The 21685-nt window shown below is 36.9% G+C and overlaps 2 protein-coding genes across 4 annotated transcripts; both read right to left on the reverse strand.

Annotated features, from left to right (window-relative positions):
• Window positions 1-13433, reverse strand: rrp12 (ribosomal RNA processing 12 homolog). The gene is made up of 34 exons (XM_039672389.2): window positions 13216-13433; window positions 12724-12941; window positions 12551-12634; window positions 12352-12428; window positions 12159-12264; window positions 11475-11591; window positions 11140-11278; window positions 10460-10587; window positions 10280-10378; window positions 10068-10159; window positions 9879-9990; window positions 9695-9795; window positions 9492-9606; window positions 8239-8381; window positions 8011-8132; window positions 7830-7894; window positions 6758-6917; window positions 6459-6613; window positions 5739-5800; window positions 5471-5564; window positions 5214-5372; window positions 5048-5128; window positions 3731-3836; window positions 3516-3623; window positions 3184-3341; window positions 2981-3069; window positions 2714-2872; window positions 2103-2272; window positions 1890-2006; window positions 1760-1803; window positions 1583-1658; window positions 588-655; window positions 423-505; window positions 1-338 (listed from the first exon to the last, which is right to left on the reverse strand). The coding sequence occupies exons 1-34, from the start codon at window positions 13352-13354 to the stop codon at window positions 239-241; spliced, it is 3846 nt and encodes a 1281-aa protein (XP_039528323.2). The 5' UTR covers window positions 13355-13433; the 3' UTR covers window positions 1-238.
• A 3067-nt stretch (window positions 13434-16500) lies between these two features.
• ubtd1a (ubiquitin domain containing 1a) lies at window positions 16501-21667 on the reverse strand. 3 transcript variants are annotated; one of them, XM_039672720.2, is made up of 4 exons: window positions 21311-21667; window positions 21094-21210; window positions 18200-18427; window positions 16501-17798 (listed from the first exon to the last, which is right to left on the reverse strand). In XM_039672720.2, exons 2-4 carry the CDS (start codon window positions 21173-21175, stop codon window positions 17416-17418), a joined length of 693 nt encoding a protein of 230 aa, XP_039528654.1. In that variant the 5' UTR covers window positions 21176-21210; window positions 21311-21667; the 3' UTR covers window positions 16501-17415. The 3 variants fall into 3 exon arrangements, with proteins under 3 accessions (XP_039528654.1, XP_039528657.1, XP_039528656.1); XM_039672723.2 differs by lacking the exon at window positions 21311-21667 and adding an exon at window positions 19758-20009; XM_039672722.2 differs by lacking the exon at window positions 21311-21667 and adding an exon at window positions 19758-20274 and having other exon boundaries at window positions 21094-21174.
• Window positions 21668-21685: the final 18 nt, after the last annotated feature.

A 21685-nucleotide genomic window follows, 5' to 3' on the forward strand; every position in this document is an offset into this window, starting at 1 on the left:
TATTTTCTGAACAATTTATTTTCTGTCCAACATAGCAAGTACATAAATACATAAGGCAAACGCTATTATCGTACTGCTATTTCTCATATTCCAACTAAAGCAAACATCAACTAGGACCTCTTGAAATCATCATTAAAAGAGACTTCCACAGGAAGTTCACAAAGCATTTGCACACATATCTCTAGCTTTTAATTTAATCATGCCATGAAAATGAGTCCAGATCTAGGAAGACCACATTTTAGGCTTTCCTCTTCTTCAGCATTTTTGTTCCAGAGAGCGCTCCTTTCTTGGCCCCTCTGACCATGCCTTTGAACTGGCCTTGGAGTTTGGCCTTTTTCCTGTTAAAGTTAAGTCAGGTTTGATCAGCTGCATCACTGGTATATTTAAAGCAAATGCGTGCAAGGACAGAATCGGTCCCTTACCTGCGATTGAGCTGGGACTTCTTCAGAGGAACGTAGGCATACGGGTCACACTTGCCTTCCTTCTTAATATCCCCTTTTCCCTTCTGTGATGTACAGTGAGGTTAAGCAGAGATCCTTCAGATGCTCATTTTATATGTTGTCTATTATACATCTAATTCTTCTCACCTTAGATTTATACTCGGTCCCAAACTCTGGTCTTGCACCCAGAGGCCTGTGGATTCCAGTGCCACCAGCTGAGAAGTTCAATACATAGAAATGTTAACATTATATAAACAGAAACATAATTAATTTGTTGTAACAATATTTATAAATTATATAATCATATATTTTTATCATTTACTTGTGTTTTGTCAGTAATTAACTGTAATTAAAGAATCAATGTACCATAGAATTATGATCTCTAAGACATGGTACCACAGTAATTTACTGGTTTACTGGTTTTACTGGTTTTTTAACAAGTACCATAGTAATTCCACTATATACTTTAAGTACCTTGGATTGCAATGGTATGAATACAGTAAATATTCAGTTGAATGACACGTGTAACAAATTTAAAAGTCCCAAAAATATGTATAATCAGGGGTTCAGTAAATCTGAAACGTCAGTGTAATTTTGAACATCCTCTAAGGCCTGTTCACACCAAGGATGAGTATTATAATAACCATAAAGATGATCATCTAAAAAGAATAGCAGTTCAACGACAGAGAAACAATATCATTGGAATCACTTGATAAAAACATTGACAGCCAATCAGAATCCATGCTGATTTAAAAAGCCAGAACTTTTAAAGTGGCAGACGACAAACTACATCACTGCTAATAATAAATTCCCAATAGCACTATGTTAAGTTATGATTTTATATGGTTTTAAAATATTGCACAGCCGTAGAAAACAGTCTAATAAAGCGGTTCTTGGATTCTTGTCCGTGGAATGCGCCACTTCTATTATTTTGCCGGTTACTCGACATAGGTAAATAGGATTCAAGGATTTTTTTTTTTAAATCAAGTACTCAAATTTAATCGAGGAATCAGGCCTAGTTGTCATACATTAGTGTGGACACTAATATATAGTTATCTTTCTTTGTGTGAACGAACCGTTGCAGTATAGCATGGTCCTTTTTTTAAAAAACAAGACAAAATGAGTATGAATTGTTGTCCTACCTAAATATTTCATCGTAGGTTGAACATCCATGTCCTCATCTAGATCGTCACGCATCTGCCTCTTTGTACTCTTCCTCTGTTCAACAAAGAAAAATAAGCATCACACACTACGAAACCTCTTTGTACATTTCTCAATTCTGTTGATTATGAAAAAAGTGAAAAGCATAAAACACCCACAGTTTTGATTCCCGCCTCTTCGAGGACATCATCCATTTCAGCGTCTGGAGGGATATATGCATATTAACATACAGTAGTTTATTTCAATAATAAATGTCAACAAACTTCAGTAAAAATGTCCATGTCCCACCTTTAGCTTTGTCATCATCATAATCATCATCCTCTTCTTTGATGATCAATCGCCCATCGGGTGTCACCTTGAATCCATGGTCTGCTCTGTTAGCCTTCTTTATGTTAGGGTTGGTGGCTAAAACGATAAAAATTAGCGATATGTATTAATGTACATGATCAATTTAATTTGATTATGACTGAATCTAACTGAACATATGGAAAGATCTCTTACCCAGAACTCTCTGCGCTGCTTTTGGATCGAGGAAGTTGAGTGGTTCGTCAGACACGCCTTCCTTTAACCAGGCCTGGCCCTTCTTTTTCATTGGCTTCTTCAGCCCCTTCTTGGGCTTCCCGTCTTCATCCGAGTCAGCAGAATCCGTCTCGGCCAGAATGTCCTCAATACTGCAAGTAGACATTGGACATTAATCCGGAAACATTTTAGTTTCAAAACGCACCCCGACCACACTAGCGTTTTCCAAAGGTTGCTCATCCACACTGAAACTATGAAATTAAACAAAGGAACATTCATCTTGATCAACACTATGAAAGAAAATAGCAGGCACAACAATGAAGGCATGACCATAAATATCATGGACACAATGCGTCACATGACTCAACAAGCATCATCGTTTTCGTCTCAGTGAAGACAGAAGGGTCAAAATGGAGAGAAGGATTTTAGTTTTTAAACTCGTGTAGACAAGGCCAATTAATAATAATAATTAAAAAAAAACTAATCAAGCACTTCCTGTCCAGCACAGTCAGCTAAGCCGTAAAATATTTCCAGATGAACAACACATAAGCAACATAACTCAAAGAAAAAGATTTCAGTCGAAAAATAAGTACCTCTCTCCTTTCACTTTAGGTGATTCGTCCTCAGTGTCCGAGTCGTCCCCTTCTGTCTTGTTCACGAGTTTGCGTCTCTTATTTCTGGCCTCCGTTTTACGGATATTCACTAGGACCTTGTGTTGGTCGGCCGGCAACATGCTTTTGACCAGCTCAAATCTGAACACATTACATTACAATCATACAAAGTTTATAGAATAAAAGAAAAAACATTTAAAGAAAGAAAGGACTGAGTGGTTCTGTTTGGTGGTTAGTCGCAAAGCTTACCCAAATTTCCTAATCAATTTAGTGTAAATGCTCTTAAGTTTGCCCCTAAAGTGTCTTCGCATATCATTCATACTGCTGATTCCTTCCATCTGCAAAATGATAGAGAAAAAAAAGGAAAATAATCAATAACATGGTCATTTTATTAGACACTTGTCAGACATGTTCAAACGTGACCTTAAAAACACTCTCTCTTTCTCACTTACAATAACATTAACATGGCTGGCTAAAATCTTGACATCTAGAGAAAACAGGAGAACTTTCAGGAAGCCAAGTAAAGCCTTGACAATGTCTCGTGTCCTGCTGGCCAGCAGAAGACAGACATTTTGTAGCAGCAGCTCCAATGAGGGCACGTCTATGGAATCTGCAGATAAAGACCAGACAATATTTCCACATTTAATCCTACTTTACAATCAAACAATGATTACAAACTCTTTACAATCATTAAAATCACTACAGTTTCACTGTTTCTGTAGAAAATGTGAGTAGAGATTCCCCCCAAAAAAACAGAATGAGATTAAGTAGTGGTCACTCTCACCTTTGTAATGGAACACCAGCCTGGTTAAGGCAAGAACTGTGCAGGTGATCATCGTTACAGAGCCAGTAAGTCCAATGTACACATGCTCTAAATACTCCTTTATGGCATCTGACAACACATTATGATAGAATATATCATTATTTCAGCTCTTCACTCTATTTCAGCAAGATATATTTCAGTAATGAAAATAAAAATATATTCGATTTTGTCTTCACCTTTTGGGTTCCCACAAAACCGCAAAAATGCATGGCCAATCTCAACCAGAAGAGAGTAGGCGTTTTTGCGGGCACCGATAGACATTTCCTTTGTGCAAAGAATTACCTAAACACAAAAATCACAATATTATATCTCAAAGAATAACACTCAGAATTAAGACTTTGCGGTTAATGCACATTTAAATGCCGAGTCAAATTAATTAACAGCATGAACTTTCTATAGGATTAGGAATAGGGTTTAGTTTTGGGTTAGTTGCGTGTAATTATGGTTAATTTACAGTTATACTACTGTTATCCTGTTAACTGTCACCCCCCTTTTTGTGAATCGACATGGAAATGCACATTTCGATTTACAACTTAAATGGTTGTAATACAAGAATGCTTTGGTATATAGACTGAAGACATTTGGCAGATTTTTGTCGAAGTGAAATAAATTAAGAAAGTGAAACAGAAAAAGTTGCAGAAATTTGAGTTTATGGCAATGTAAAAAAAAATTATATATATATATACATATTTTATATAAAATATATATATGCATATTTTATATAAAATATATATATTTTCAAAACCTGGGCTACTCTAAAACTGCCGAAAAATCAAAGCCAAAAATCGGAAGAAGTTGTGTTTAAAATTTTAGGTTGATATCTCAAAAAATGACATTTCGGTAAGATTTTGTTTGGGCGCAGTACCGAACTTTTTCACTAGGGCACAAGCAGACTCCATTACTGCCCATATAAGGGCACCCTCATTTCCATATGTGTTTTGAGTGAACTGAACCATTATTTCCACAATTTTCATACAATTTATGAAGTACACATCCTATTCAGAAGTAGTATGGGAAGTTTGACAGATTTCGATATGAATTCAACCTCTAAGAAACACATACAAAAGAACACGCATGTGCGTTATTCTCTTTATATTTAAAATATTTTCAGACCTTTTTTCTAAAATAATTGAATGGATGTTCTCTTTTGAACTCTTGGCATGAAAACAAACAGAGGTTTCTACCTTTTTTTTTCATGATTTTTCATGTTCATCACTATTTCAAAATAAAGGTCTGAACACGTCTTAAGAGTATGAAAATATTCTTGTTGCAAATTGATAAATTACGGCTCCTCTGTAGTTTAGTTTGAAAATCAGTCACCAAATATGGAAACTAGAGATTGTAAGCTTTCAAATTATATATAGTTTGTCAATATTACTTAAGGTCTTTTATAAGATATTATCGTTTTAAAAATATAATGGCAAAGCTAAGGGAAAGTAAGTACAAAAACACTAAAATAAAGTGTTACCGACTGAGCTCTATGCCAGACGTACCTCAGGAAGCAGAGCAGTAATAAAATCACGGTGCTCTTCATTGATCTGCTTCACTATGTGAATCAGACACTTGAGTCTAGGCTGAAAAAACAAAAAACACATTATTACATTACACATTCTCAGTGTAAATGTGATTACTCGGTGGTGTTTTTTTCATGGCTCTCACCCGTTTGGCAGATGAGGCCGCAGACTTCAGGCTGCCCAGCAACATTGCCTTGAGTTGCTCGAGATTCGCCAGAACAAAAGCCTTACTAGATGTTTTCTCTCCTCCACACATCTCCTCCAGCACTCTGTAGGCTTTTTTCTGGATGCTAGCTTCCTTGCTCTATTATCACATATGTACAGAGACAAACATTACATGAAGTACACTTACAATGCAAAGAGAGAAAATATGATTTAAAATGGTAGTAGAAAGATTCTTACCTCCACCAAAGGTTTAATCAATTCAAACGTCTGAGTCATAGATGATTCATCCACAAATGGAGCCATGGCAACAATCAGGTCGATAACTGCAAGTCTACAAAATATGAGCCACTTATTTTCCAATGCAAGATGTAAACCTATTCCAATGAAACTCGACACGCTTTTTAGGATGATACTGAAACACGTGGTTTAAAATTGCATTATTCAGGTTTCCATCTAAGTCTCTGCCTTTTTTATAAAAGACAGAAAATATGTGGAGCTGAATTACCGTGTGAAGTTGTCTTCACTGTTGAGTCTCTCCGAGGCTTTTTGCAGGAACGTGCACACCATCTAAATCAAAAGGGAAAAAAAATATTTACAACTGACAACAAGAGCAAACTTGCTATGAAGCAATTTTACATTTATGCATGAGGCAGACACTTTTATCCATTGCTACCAAGGTACACATTTAACAGTTCTTGCTTTCCCTGGGAATCGAACCCATGATATTGTCGTTGTTAACGGCATGCTCTACTGTTTAAGCTACAGGAAGACCAGAATGTAATTCTTGCAATGATGACATTTTAGTGGTGGGCGATCTCCCCAAAATCTCATATCACAATCTTAAAACAAACAATCACGATATGAATCACGATCTTCCCAATTTTAAGATGTACTATTGAGAATATCCAGACTGGAACAAGGCTATGGATGGATTTATTTGCACAATTTAAAACACAGTATTGTGTCAAAATAGTCATTAAACTAGTGGTCAACCGATATATGTTTTTGAAGGCTTATGCCGAGAATGTGACCGCTGTGCTCAAGCGCTGCCGTTCTCAGAGCCGTCAAAATAAAAGTCCCAATATTACCACAACATATAAGATCATGATCTCTACGATTCGCTTGAAAAGTAGTTTGTGGATGTCTTCAAAATTGATCACAACATAATATCGTCAGATCGCCCACCACTAAGACATTTCTTTGTAAATATGGTAGATGAATTTACCGTCTGGTCTGTGATGTTGAGGTAAACTCTGATTGTCTCAAGGACAGCCATCCTAGCAGATGCCATCTCTCCTGGTTTAGGCTGCTGACTATAGACATTAAACAGGATGGGAAGGAAGTTCTTGGAAAAGCGAACTAATTCAGTCTTCTCTTCCTCTGTAGATTTAAATACACAATCATAAATCTCATCAGTGAAATGGAAACTAAAGCAATGAACAGAAAACAACAAAGAGTTGTTTAGATTTTGAGACAAACGTTTTAATAGTCACAGCTGACTATTGAGATTTGAGATCAGCTGACCTGTCTCACAGGTCTTGATGAGAGTCCGCAAGGCCTGACAAATGCACAGGCGGAGGTCAGGGCGATCATTGAGGGCCATACCCAGAGACCGAGCAATGCCCTTAAATGATGCCAACAAATCGGTGGGTTTAGTGCAGAATCCAGGTAACATAGTCCACATCTGAAAACACAAATACACTTAAATTATAATACTGGAAAAATTATTCAAATGGATAAAACCATTCATTCAGTTCAATTCTAGGTCTATATACGGTACATATTTTTTAGCATTCCAAATGTTTCTGTGTATATATATTAGCTGAAGAAAACTTAGCTGGTATTTTTTTTTTTTTTGTGAAAGTTGTCGGTTTCAAAGGTTTACCTGCAAGATGGGTTGGGAAATATGACCAAAATCATATTTCTTGATCATGATATTTCAAGGAAAACTTATTTGTGTGACGCTTTTCACAAAAAAAACATTTCAAAGCAGTTAACATAAAAATTAGTGCTGGGCGGTGTGAAAAAAAAAAACATCACTGTAAAATTATACATAATTTTCACTATATAACGGTATTTTTTTTTTCAAGCATGACTTCTTGTTAACCACATTTTCTACTGATTAAGAGAAGGAAAACTGCAGTAGATTGACTTAGAATGCCCTATTTTACGGTCACGAGTGAATATTGTAGAAAAATCCACACTAATATTAATACAGGTTTGCAAGATTGTTTACGTGAATACTTGCCAAAATGGGCATTTTGACATTTTAGAGTTTTAGTGCCCTTGTCTGCATTCAGTTGTCTTTCACAATTTGTGAAAATTTGTATCATTATATGGACCAGCCCAACATGGAAGTAGTTCTTTTATAAAAGATCTGCGCCAACTCTAGCAAATTGCATGTGATTTTTTTTTTTTTTCATGATTGAAGTGTTTAAATAAGGTCTTTTCATTCTGATTAAGATACAAGTAAGATTATTAAATTACTAGTTAACCAAAAAATAACTCATCCGTTTGGGTCAACTACCCCTTTAACTACTTTTTCCATATCTACATTGTGAATGGCAGATTACTCTGACCATAACTGTTAAAATACCTGCATCTGTAGAGTCTGATACACTTTTGCCATCAGTTTCTGTCCTGACTGCTCCAGTTCATCAGCTGATATAAACCAGAGAATGAAAAAACAAATGTTGATTGATAAGCATGTGCATTTAATACAGTAATACAGACACTAAGCAACATTTGAACAGCAACGTAATGTGTCCATTACAAACCTGTCTGTTTGAGTTTGCTTGCCAGAGGGAAAAAGTGTGATGTGAAGTAAGCCAGTTGAGTGTTCTTCACGTGATCTCTTATGACTGGGATAAGCCAGCTGCGTGGGAACTCAAGGTCATCACTGTAAACAAACAAATACACATTTCATCAAATTAATAACTTCATTTATCATTCAAAGCACTCAGAAGATTTTTTTTGGACTAAGAAGCATCAGCAAAGGAACTCACTTTGTTCCAGTGATGAGGAGCGGCACAGCATTCAGGACCACCTCTGGACCCATGCTCTCCACGGCACTGCCCACAGCCAGATCCAGCTCCCCACAGAAGGGGAACTGAGGGGTGGCCCGCAGGTCACTGAGAGACTGCAGACTCTGAAGGTCACACACATAATAAACTATCAAAAGACATCACGATTCGGTAATTTTGGTGTAATGATATTTAAACTGAACTGAAAAGCCATGATACACCACCCACGGTATACATACATATATATATATACTATGGGTGGTGTATCGTGACTTTTCGTGTTAGTTTGGTGTCAGTGATGACCTTGAGTTTATATATGAGTATATATATATATAGTGGGCCCGTTTTATATATATATATATCGTGAGACTCTTATCAGGCAATAAAAAAATAGCGCCATTAATCTATTCTCAAAGTTGGGTTGGGAGCTGGGTCTATCCTGCAAGCTATGATGACTTTCACCTTGATATTTTAGCGCAGATGTATACCTAGCCGAATTGCACTGTAGGGGGCATTTAATACCAATATATTGAAACGTCTGTTTATCCATACTCCCTTAATAAAGGAGTCCAGACATATCAGTCTATGCATTTTATATTTAATATCTGTAACAGACACAACAAAAAAATTAACTTTTAGGTGGCAAAAGTACAAAAAGTAATAAATTCATCGGATTAAGGGTTGGCTCTCCACAAAATATAAAATATTCATTTTGTCTTTTCGTGTATCAATTTATAAGGGAAAAACAATGTTACGTGACAGCTCCCCATTACGGACGCAACCGCTCTGAAAGCAGCACTGAAAAACTGCTTTAAAACTTTCATAGATACATCAAACAAAGCACAACGCATTTAATTAAAGTGAATTTCGTTTTGTATTGATTTTATCTTAATTTTAATCAAAGTTTCAACCAATTGCCTGGATTTAATAAATAAGAAGTAAATCTAGCAGACAATAGATAATCATGACACGGAGGCGCCGGTGCGTGAACTGGAGCTCGTCTTAAGTAACAAATGAACCGAAACAGAGCGTATAAGGTATGCTTACTTGTCTGCAGTGGGTACAGTGTACAGTGGGTGGCGTGAGGTGTGAATATATAATGTAGAGAATAATTATGAAAATATAAATCGGGTGCATTAAAAAGAAGTCTGTGTTTTACTTAACATAAGCTTACTTGGCTCAATCTATGCCCACCACTAATATATATATTTTTCCCCTCTATCTCTCCAATATACCTTTATCATGAACGGATGAGCCTGTTTTCCTGCAGCTCGGTAGAAGCAGCCCAGGATCTGCAGCACAAACGGCCAGGAGGCATGAAAACGATAGGACAACCCTTCCTCCACAGAACTGAAAAAGACAAGGTCAGATTTTAGAAAGACCAGGTTCTAGAAAACGACATGACATTAGGACAGATGAGGGTCACAGGTAGGCTCACTGAAACATCTTTAGGATGCAAGCTCCATTTCCAGTTGATGTGTTTTTTAGAACAGGTTCAATCTCTTCCATTCGCGCAGCTACACACTCATTTATCAGAGTCTGGAGGGAGAGAAAAAAATAGATAAACACCAAGACAAATTCACTTCTGAGAAATAACTGATTATAGAGAACAAATGGCAAACCTTCAGAGTCTGTGTTGCAGCAGAGACGACTTGCGTGTGCGAGGATAGAAGACACGACATGGTGACCGAGAAGAGGCGAGGGAGATGACCGAGACTCAGAGAGCTCTGTAAACTAGAGTCCAAATATAATGGAATGAGAAAGATTCCTAAAAAAAACTAGCAAACAAAACAATGCTGGAACAGGCCTACCTGGAAAGATGAACATGGGCTTTTTCCATTACAGCAATCCATGCTAGTAAAGGCTGCAGATCATTCTCACTAGGAACATAGTCATATAAAGCCTGGAAGGAAGGTGTTAATAGATGTCAATCCACATATTTGAAGATGATAAAATTAAAAGGGCAAAAATCAGAACATGGATCATTTTTCATTTGTATGCGTTTATCAATTATGACACTCACAGTGATGATCTGGGCATTGAGCTCCGCAGACATACTGGAAGGACTGGGTTTGCAGCTGAAAAGCTTGTGGAAAGCCTGCATTGCATTTGCAGTCACCAGCTTCAAACAATCAGAGGCAGGTGTTAAGAATAGAAATCAAATAAAAATGAAAGAAATGTATGAGTTAAACTGCTCTCCCACCACATGGCTCAGGGTCATGACACGGAGAAGGGTCTCACAGCAAGACTTGACCGAGTTCAGGGGAAATGCAGACAGCAGTTCCTTCAGCAGACCCAGCACATGGAGAGTAGTTGTGTCTTCTTTGTTGCCTGGAGTCGATTACAAAGACAATATATTCATCATCATAATAAATGAACAAACATGATATATTGTCAATTTAAACTCCATTGGAATAATTGTTTTGAACTTTTAACATTTACTACATTGGAATGGTGTGAAACTTGGTGACAAATCATTTTCACATCAAGACAGTATCCCCACGTTCAAACTGGTTATACCAATATTACTCGCTGGTTGTATGCTAGGTGGTGCTATATGTTTATTGTCTGTGCCCACACATTAACCTTATGTAGTTTGATTCTAATTTTTTAATTGCTAACAACCTTGAAAAACTATAGGAAATTAATGTACACACTTAAAAGATTAGTTCAACCAGTAGTATAGACATCGTGAAAAAATAGAGGAACTCCATGTTTACTCTATTTACGTCCTTCAAAGAAATGCACTGTTTGTAATTTTTCTCTTATTTTTATTCATATTTAGGGATAGCCTCAGATTGTGTAGGTTTCGACCCGCTATGACAAGCAGGCATTACTGTTCGTTTTGAGCATTTCGACAGAAAGAGCATGAGTTTAACTGACCTCCTGACTGCTCCAATTCTTTGCAGCAGAATTTGGCTGTGGTGACGGCTGCTGGGTGGTGGCTCGGGGCATTATCTGAAAACATGAAGTCGCTGAAGCGAAGGACGGAGCAAATGCCAAGCTGTGCTGCCTTTCGCACCTGCAGCACAAGGACATAACCATCGTTCAGAAACCTCAAACAGTCATACTCTGTGGCAGTACAGAAATAGTTTATCTATTGTGAATTACTATAACAACTAGCAGTGTATATGACTAAAATCTCACATGGCGTAAAAGGAATTTTATGACAACAGCTACATTCTAGCTCTGACTGGATGGGAATCAAACAGACAGACCTTTGGTTTAGGGTGCACTATGAAGCTCAGCATGCCATGGTACACCTGTAGAGTTGATGGGTAACTCCACACTGACAGATCCTGTTTACGCAGCAAAGTCACCAGACAGGATAAGATCTGCGGGGATATAAAAACAAGCAACTTTATTGTAAAATAATAGGGGAGACAACGCAGACTTCTTCCTCTTATCACAACTGACCTTCCTCTGGTGGTTTTTGGTCATTTTAGATCAAAATATTACATTTAGATTTTTAACATTTTTACTTCATTGAAATGGTAAGAAACTTGATTTCAAAGGCACTTGCTACACGAACAAAAAATATCATAGACTTGATTACAAAAGGCTAAATGGTCTTAAAGTCACACTTGTGGTTGTCAAATTTTGGGGTACAAACTACAAATCAGCCACGATTAAGTAGTCTTTGACGATGTCTAGTCTGACTACCACTGGATTTTGTATTATTTTATACAGAAACGGTGCATAATTTAGAGTTGAATATTGGCTAATACCTTCTTTATATCTATTATATTGAAATATAATAAATATTTTAAAAACTAAATATAGTCCCTTCATTTCATTTAAAAAAAACACTTATTCTGTAGGGTCTCTTTAGACTGCTGAGGATCACAAGTGTGATGTTAAATACCATATGGTTACATTTATGGTAAAAAAGGTGTACAAACCCATCGCAGGTGGGACAAAGAGTCGGAATCGGCCTGGTTTGACATCACATGCATGAAGGCTTTGGCTGTGTCCGAGAACTTTTTCTTAAGCACTGCAACTGGCATCCTTGAGAAGATAAGCAGAACATAAACTTATTAAGATCAACAGGCCAAGCCAATCTAAATCACTCCAGTATAAATTCACGCCAATCACCTTTTCATGACCAGGTTAAGGAGGTAGGCAACAGCTGCCAGTGCTTCATTGCCATCTACAGCCTCAAGTGTTGTCATCTGCCATTGAAAATGCAAAGACATCATAGGTTGATCCACAGAAACTGTAGACACTTTTAAGCATTTCGACAGCAAACTATGTCGTCATGAATATAACTGATTTAATGGTGACTTTAATTTACCAAGGCAGCAAAGTACTCCGTCTCTGTCTCCTTTCCTCCTTGAGAGCGAATCACTTCAGTTACGGCCGCCAATACAGCACAGATCTGAAGAATAAAATGTGAATTAAACACATTATGATAATCTAGCAATTATGGCACAAACACAGGTCTCTGACCATAAAATGACAACAAACCTCTTTGTGTGCTGCAGAGCTCGACTCCCAGTAGCGCTGTACAACTCTAAAAGTGAGGTTGGAGCAGTCCGACAGTCCACTAAGAAAAGTCCCAGAGGTCTTCTCTGTGAGGGCTTGATCTTCCATGGCATCTCCTGCCACATCACTGGTTCTCTGCAAAGATCCTGACTGAAGCTCATTGTGGAGTTTCAAAGCATCTACTGTCAGATCACTTTTTTCTGTTTAAATAGAAAGAGGTTTGATGAATCTCACATTTACATCAATCATACCATCTAAACAATATTATGACACCCGAGCCATGGATACAATAAAAAAGAAAGTGCAGTCCTAATACTGTCAGAATTTTAAATTGTATATGCTTTAATGTACTTTACAATAACCGTGAAAATAAATTATTCGTCTCTCTCTCTCTCTAAAAGTACCCAGGTATGAATTTTAATTTGTTTACAAAGTTCGATCAGCTACCCACGTGTTGTCACAGGCCAGTCTCACCTGAGGGACGGCTAAAATATCGGCTCTTCGCGGCGTCTCGATAGCGACATGCCTCCGGATTGCTATCACTACTGTGGCCTTTCTTCCACCGTCTTACTTTCTGGGCTGTTCCGGATCTAAGTTTTCCAGATTTCACCATTTTTGCAGGTGAAAATCCTTACAGTGCTGCAAGCACGTTGGTCTCTCTAATCTGAGTGTCGCGCATGACGTGCGTCATCATCATGCGTTTTCTTCTTCTTTCTTGTTTTTTCTCTGCGGATGACATTCAGCTTATTGGTGCTTTACCGCTACTTTCTGCTCCGGAGTTTACCTCTCTTTACCAACTAATACACATACAGACATACATGTTGTTTTCATGTTTTATTAGACATTATTATTTGTATATTGCACAAACTATATGTCCCCTAACCATACCCTTAAACCTACCCATCAAAGAAAACTTTCTGCATTTTCACATTTTCAAAAAAAAATAAATAAAAAAATCACTAAGGCTATGATTTATAAGCTGGACAAGGATTTGGGATGTTGCCATCTTTGTGGGGACATTTTGTCCCCCTAATAATGTAGGGTTTACCAGGACACAAACACACACCACTGATCTATATAATGATATCATTCTTTATAGATCAGTGACACACACAAACACACAATGCCATAATCACTCAGTAACCCTTTTTTAAAGTTTATTGTATATCTCTAAATTCTTTAAGACCACTGTTCCTATTGAATTTCCAGACTGTTTTATTATCATTCCTGTTCATGGACCAATATTTAAGATGAATTGTTTGTTAAATTCATGACAACCTGAAATGTCCAATTTTTACAATCTCTTGATTTTGTTCACCAAACAGCTGACATACCCCATTGACTTCCATAGGATTTTTTTTTTCTACTATAGGAGTCAATGGGGTAGATCAACTGTTTGGTTCCCAACATTCTTCAAAATATGTACCTTTGTGTTCAGCATAAGAAAAAAATTCATACAGGTTTTAAACAACTTGAGAGTGAGTAAATGGTGAAAAACTTGGAGAGTGAATGACGGTATTGAATTACTTGGACAGCCCAGGGATTCATCAACAGGGTGTGACATGGTGCATGGATGATGCTCTTAAGTTGTCATTAATACGAGTAAAACCGAGGAGTTTGTATTTGGGTCTAAATCTGATACTCATACAATGCCTGTTTTTATTCATGATGGACAAAACATCATATTCATGATCATATTGATGCTCTTTGTAAAATAACAAAACAGAGAATTTACTTTTTTTGTTACCTTAGGTCATTTGGAATAAGAAAACAGATGTGATAATGATATGTGATAATTATATATATATATATATATATATATATATATATATATATATATATATATATATATATATATATATAGCAAAAATGATTACTACCATCAAAGTAATACTATACCTCCGGTTTGATGGTAATTACTACCATCAAACCGGAGGTGGAGTTCCAAGATTCCAAGATTCAACAAAGTGAGGCTGAAACAGTCTTTTGTGCATCAGGCTATCTTAGAATTGAATAAAACACTTAACCATAAATCATGAGTGCTGTGAAGGTGTTATTTGTATAGTACTGGGATGTATAATGTAGGAAGTTTATGTTGATGTTTAATGTATGCTGGTTGTTGTAAACATAGACACTCTTATGATTTCACACTTGTCTGAAATAAAGTATTATATTATTATTATTATTATTATTAAATGATGACAATTTTAATTTTTATAAGTGAACTATTCCTTTAAATGACAGGAAAAAAAGTATTTTTTTTTTTGTCAGTGAGAAATATATTTTTACAGGTATTTTATCCATGTATTAAAGGGTTAATTCACTTTCTCAGCATGCACAGAGGAAGACGATTTCGATATATCTAAATATGTTTAGTGAAAGGTTAAACTTCCGAAATCTCCGTGTAAACAATGCGTGATGTAGATGCGCGAGAGATCACTTCCGGCGTAACGTCTGGAGACGGTTCAGTTTGGTTCAGTTGAACATCTGATTCAGATCAGTTCGACGCCTGTCAGTACAACAACGGCTGTTAACAAGAGGTAAAAGCTATCCACAAGTTTCCGAGGGGCGCTCCTGTAAAAAATAAAGTGGGTGAAACTTCCGGTGACGCGGCGGAAGTAGCATTCCAATGGTATTTTGTGTGTTAGTTAGCGAAGAGGCTAGCTGTTTTTCGGAGAATTATTTTACTATTTAAAGACGCAAATCTTTATGAGAGATGTCGTTACGGAGCTCAGGGACAACATGTGCTGCTCGCGGTTGTATGTATAACCGGACTAAACTAATTTAGTGGCTTAAACGGGATTGTTTTGAACATAAGCTGAAAACGAAATCAGAGTGATTCTGCCAGAGCCCGTCTCTGATCCTGCCAACGACTGTAGTTTCCATCACCTCCCAAAAGACGACGAATCTTCCTGTGTACATTTGTTTAAATTCTTAATGTTCTATAAACTCTATCAGCATGTGTTTGGCTGTTTTCTACTGATGTTACACCTAAACTCAGGATCAAAGCCTGTGTTGACAGAATACCAAATGTGCCAGTTAATGTATTCCAGTAGCACATTCATTTATAATTTTGAATAAACTCCAAAGCACAATGACTAAGTGTGTATTTTTTATTTTAATTGTTTGTCAGCTCACACAACTGTCTGTCACCATGCCTTGATGAGTATTGATTATTAATAATATTATTATAATACTCCCAACCAACTACTGCGGAGGGTAAAGGTACTGTTATTTCACCCTTTTTAATTTCGTTGAGGTTGTGTTCCCACATCGTTAGCTAGTTTGGATCGCTATAACTTGAATGACTGTCAACTGTTGAATGAACGAGTGTCAAGCATGTCAAATCGCGCTTTGTTTACTTCCAACCGGAAGTCGCGCCCACTTTTGACGCAAGGCCTCATGGGGCGTAGGAAACTTGTGGATACTGTTCGTTTTCTCACACAAACCGCTCGTTTCATGTCTTTCCATCAGTGTGTAACGTTACTTACTTACATTCATGAGTCATTAAATCATGTTTAATTTTGACTTTTCTGTGCATGCTCTTTGAGGTGGACCCTAAAACTGCATTATAGGACTGACAGACAATTGAAAAATACTGTGGAAACAAAGACACCTACATCTTGGATGCCCTTGAGGTAAGCTAAAACATATCAAAAATTAATTTCAAAGTGAACTATCCCTTTAACTTAAAAGAAAAAAAAACATGCACTGGTATGCACTAATACACAGACTGGCGTGTTCTGAAATTGCTATTTAATTCCACTCATATTCGAGAAAAAAATCTGACAATAAATCCTCAGTAGTGACTGACATCTTGCCACAAAAGCCAATAGAAGATTCAATAAAAAAAATCAAAAATGAGTTTTGACCCTATGGTTTTGACATAGTATAAAAATCATAATTTAGTAAAAACTTGTTAGATTGTTTTTTTCCCCAGACACACAATTAGCTACAATTCTGTTTCTAAATGAAACAATATAATATTACATTATGAAATAATTGTACAATTTAGAATTTTTAAAATCTGCTTTGTTTCAGCAACAATAAACTAACCTTGTCATTTTATTCATTTAAAATTAATTTACATTAGAAATAATAAAATGAAACTGTCTGTGCTAAAATAAATTACAAACCTCTATAAAAACATAGCTACAAACAAATGTATACAAATTGCTTTGGAATATAAACACAAATTTCATGACTGGTAAAGCAAAATCTGACACAGTACCAAGTATCTCTTTTCTTGGATTACACAAATGTAACAGAAAGATTAATAAGCCTCCGACCAATCCATGATTGAAAAAATGGCATCATGATGAAATAACCATTTAAATAGTGTCTTAATAAGATTGAAAAATCCTTGCACTGTAAATTCACCCTCTTGAAAACTGTCTATGCCTTCTCAGCAAAAGACAGCAGACTGTATCATAGATCAAGGCAAATGATACCCTATAGAATATGGAAATGAATATCCACACATATGGATATTAAAACCAAGAAGGCGAGGTATCTACTGTAATTTCGTACAACAAACTTTAGCATGCTGCAATTTTACAAAGTTTCTATAAGAAATGTTTGTGCATCACATTTGGAAAAATAAACTCCGACCTGATCAAGTGAGCTATATGGAAACATATGCTGTAAGTCCTGCTTTACAGTTATATGAGCTTTCTAGTTGGGAACAATGGGCTGATTAACAATGACCTGTATTACAAAGTCCTTCTGGATCTTGGTGTCCTGTAAACGTGTTTTATCCGTGAGGAGCTTTCCAGAGAAAAACCAGCGCTGATTGGTTGTATTAATGTCTTCCTGAATCTGAAGCTGTTTCTTCAGCTGACGGATGGAATCGGCCATTGTGGCGCTGATGCGAAGATCTTTTCCGGTGGAGAGACGCACCTTCAGCTGAAACTCCTTCTCTTTCTTCTCCTGTGGCTCAGTGTGTTCAGACACATTATGATCGTTGCACTCGGAGACCAGGTTGACTGGAGGAGCCAAGCAGTACGCAGGGAGCTGATAGCGGTTGCCCAGTTCATCATAGCATTCCATAAGAGATCCTGAAAGAGCAAATTAAAAGCTATAATTCAGCTCATATATTTAGCATGTGTAGAGAGATGTACAGTATGTACACAACAGTGTTTAAAAGTTTGGGGTTGGCAAGAGGTGTTTTTGAAGTCTCTTATCCTCAGCAAGGCTGAATTTATATGATCAAAAATGACAATTTTATATAAATGTTGCCTGTTTTAATATGTTTTAAAATGTATTCCTGTGAATTTTCAGCAGTCATCATCAGTGTCACATGATCATTTAGAAATCATTCTAATATTCTGATTCTGAATATTATATTATTATTAATATCCTGTGTCTTCCCTGGATAAAAGTAATAATTTCTTTTCAAAAATCGAATGAGATATTAGATAGATCAGAGCAAAATAGAAGCAGCTGTTTAAATATTTACCATGAGGCAGTGAGATGCTGGCTCCATCTACAATAGCCTGCGCTAGTGCATGGTCGTTACAGTCAATCGCTAGCGCTGCAGCTTTCAGCGCGTCCCAGATCTCTTTACGGCCGTCAAAAGCTGGAGCCGTGTCCCAAAATTCATCTCTTTTACTTCGCAGCTGGCCCTCCGTCATAGGATAGTCACTTTTCCACTTGGGCTTGTCTTTTTTCAGGGGCTCATTGCGTCCTACAGAAGAAAAAGAAACAAAGATAGAAATGTTACCGAAGCAATATACAGATCATTTAAAGATGCATTAAGAGGTCAGTACGATTTATCCGGATGCCATTTGTAAAAATCCTGTTTCGCAAAAAGGGCCATGACCTCTTGTTAAAGAACTAGGACAACAAATACATGATGTCACACATGTAACATCACAGCTTTTGTCCAAATGAGATTCAGGGGGGGGGCTAAACAGATTTCCCATGCTAGAAGTTTCTCTTTGACGTGCAGCAAAGATAATTCAATTTTATCTAAGCTCAGGACTCTTGTTTGTCAATCGCTCATTAAAGTTGCACAATAAAAGCCTGTTTAATAACTACTTGTTAATAACTATGAACCCAATATTACACAACCTAAATCCCAACAGTCAAGCCAGCCCAGATGGATGTCAACTAGAGAACATGGGCTCATGTGGGCCAAAGGGAAATCCCTATAGGAAGACAGCTATTGGCTCAGACAAGTGGCTTAATTATTTGTATACAAACAAAACGTGACAGAATCAAAGTAAAGATTTCAAAAGAAACGTTGAATCTTCATACTACGCCATAAAAACCTGCTCTCGAGTCAAAGCAGTGGATACACGTGGAGAAAAACAAATTATTTATAGTGTCTGAGATTAAAGCCTTAATCGGGTGATGCAAAACAGGACTTAGTGGCCTCTTTCCCATCATGCATCACTCCTAGCCAGATGAGAGTTTAGAATGCCACAAAACAAACACACTGCTGCAACAATCACCATTTCAAAACTGGGTGGCAAAATAAATATGTTTAGATATAGAACCATTTAGACATTAGTAGGCCTACTAAACTTTACCTAGTCAGTAAAAAGACCATCAAAATGTTTGTTGGCTAACTTACATAAAATTCAGCATATACATGTATTAACACATTAATAACATTTAAGGTATTGCTGGAGTGCCACTTATACAAATCAGACTGACTCTGTAAGTCAGCAAATTAAACACTGCCTGTCCATCTAGGATCTTGCAGACTTACAAATCCTTTTCGATTACTAAACACAGGAGATTAAATTGTTCATTTAATTTAGCTTCCATTCACAATGGCAGGATGACTCAGGCCAGGAAACAGGTGAAAAAATGGTTTCAAACAAGATAATATTACCAAAGAAAATGCTAAAATTGTCTTTAGATTTAAGGGGCCTTGAACTACACAACAAGTACAAGTCACAAAAAACAAGTCAACAACCTTCAACAGTTCCAATAGTTCAAGTATCATTAAACAATCTTATCACATCTTATCTTAGAAACAGCTAAATTATGTGCTGTAAGCTACTTACTTTTGAGCACAACTGTTATTGTTGGTTGATAGTCTCTCGAGTTTGCAACTCCCATGGTCTGACCGCTCACTTATTCCTTTAATCGGTGAAAATTGACTGGACAGTCGCTCCTATGACTTCATGCAGGGGTTTGAGGGATAATCAACACCACATGCACAGTGCAAAGACGTCACTCACAGCAAAACTCTTGACACCCAGCAAGTAAATCCAGTATCTTGCACACCGTACACGCCCATCACCTGTTTTCTGAAACTAAAAATAACACCGACTGTACAAATATAAATCAGAGTCGGTCACCAAGATAGCTTACATAGTCCTTGCTTTTACAATCTCTGGCTTGGATTTAGGTGTATGAGTGACTTTTCACAACAAACTTAATCCAGTCGGCTCTATTTCAGACCAGGACAGAGAGTCAAAAATAAATGGTAAATCCCGGGATTGTCCGAGCAGGACGGTGCACCCAAGCAATTCCACAAATATATGTCTTATCTAAGATGTCCCAATCTTAATTGGATTTCTAGGAAAAGAAAGAACATTCATTTTTTATAATTTAAAGAGAGAAGAAATCCACAATTTACTCATCACTGTATATCTAATATGTCAATCTTCTAAGCACTGTGCATCGAAAAATTAGTCCAAGAAAAATTCATGGAACTTCAATATATGTCTCACATGCCGAATCTTTCCCCTCATGTTGGGGTTATTTGAGGAACCAGTGACAGTTGTTTGAGTTCCAACAGGAACTAATAGGTTGTGAAACTTCTGCCCTTGTGAAAGAAAATGAACTGCCATTTTTAAAAAATGGTGCAAGACAGGGGTAGGGCGTTTTTAAAATAGGGTCTGGGGACCCCCAGACAACTGCAGGGGAGTGCTAAGGGGTCTCTGGAAAAAATTAAAATAAATAAACAATAAAAAATAACATTAAAATAAATGAATACAACTTTGATTCACATAAAATAAATAAAACATTTATTAAAATGAATAAATACATGTGAATTAATAATTTAACAGTACAGTAGTATAATAAGGTAGGCTTAACTTAACAGAAACATAATATTTTTCAGATAATATTTTAAATTATATAATTCCTTTACTAAAAAAATAAGGTCTATGTTCAAGAAAATAGGCTATGGGGGTCTCTCGCATGCTGAATGTCTGTGAATGTCTGCATCTAAAAAGATTTAAGCCACGTACCTAAGGTCTTTTTACATTGACAAACTCTCTAAAATATCAAAATAAGCTTGCAAAGACAGTTTTTATATATTCTTTTCTCATTCAAGGAACATCAGATGCATTTACACTATTTGCAAACAGAGTTTATCGGCAGATCAATTACCTCCTCGTTTGGTGCTGGATCTGGATGCATTCCTGGAGGACAGGCGAGACCTTTGACGTATCACTCCAAAACAACTTCCCATCACTCAAACTCACAGCAGGACCAAGTCTTGAATGCCTGGATGCAGTGAATGCATTTCGGATTCAAAATGTAAATAGTTGGTGACGTCGTTAAAATGTATTTTGTTATAGCAGAAGAAAGTTTATATCTAGTTTACTGTTATGTTCTGTTGTCAGATGCATTGTTATCCGAGGACAGACACACAAGCCCGTTGTATTCCGCTGAGTCGACATGTGTCTGTGACTTAACCTGATCTGATTAGTAAACCTTCCACCAGGAAGACAAGTGTATCAGTATCACACTAACGCAATCAATGGATTAACTAATATTCCGCACTTGATGTTTACTTGCCATCTGAGTTAAACGCATAGATCCTTCCATATGTAGTCCACACTGTTGGCTCCTGAAGAAGAATAAATCATTTTAGAGCTTGAATTGGTGACGTAGTAAATTTGGGACTAGAGGGCGCTCGTGCACATTCGAGGCTGGCATGTGCTGCGGAGAGTTTTTTTATTGTTTATTGTTGAACAAA

Source organism: Pimephales promelas, chromosome 11, assembly GCF_988280905.1.
Source record: "Pimephales promelas chromosome 11, fPimPro1.hap1.1, whole genome shotgun sequence".
Lineage (NCBI taxonomy): Eukaryota > Metazoa > Chordata > Actinopteri > Cypriniformes > Leuciscidae > Pimephales > Pimephales promelas.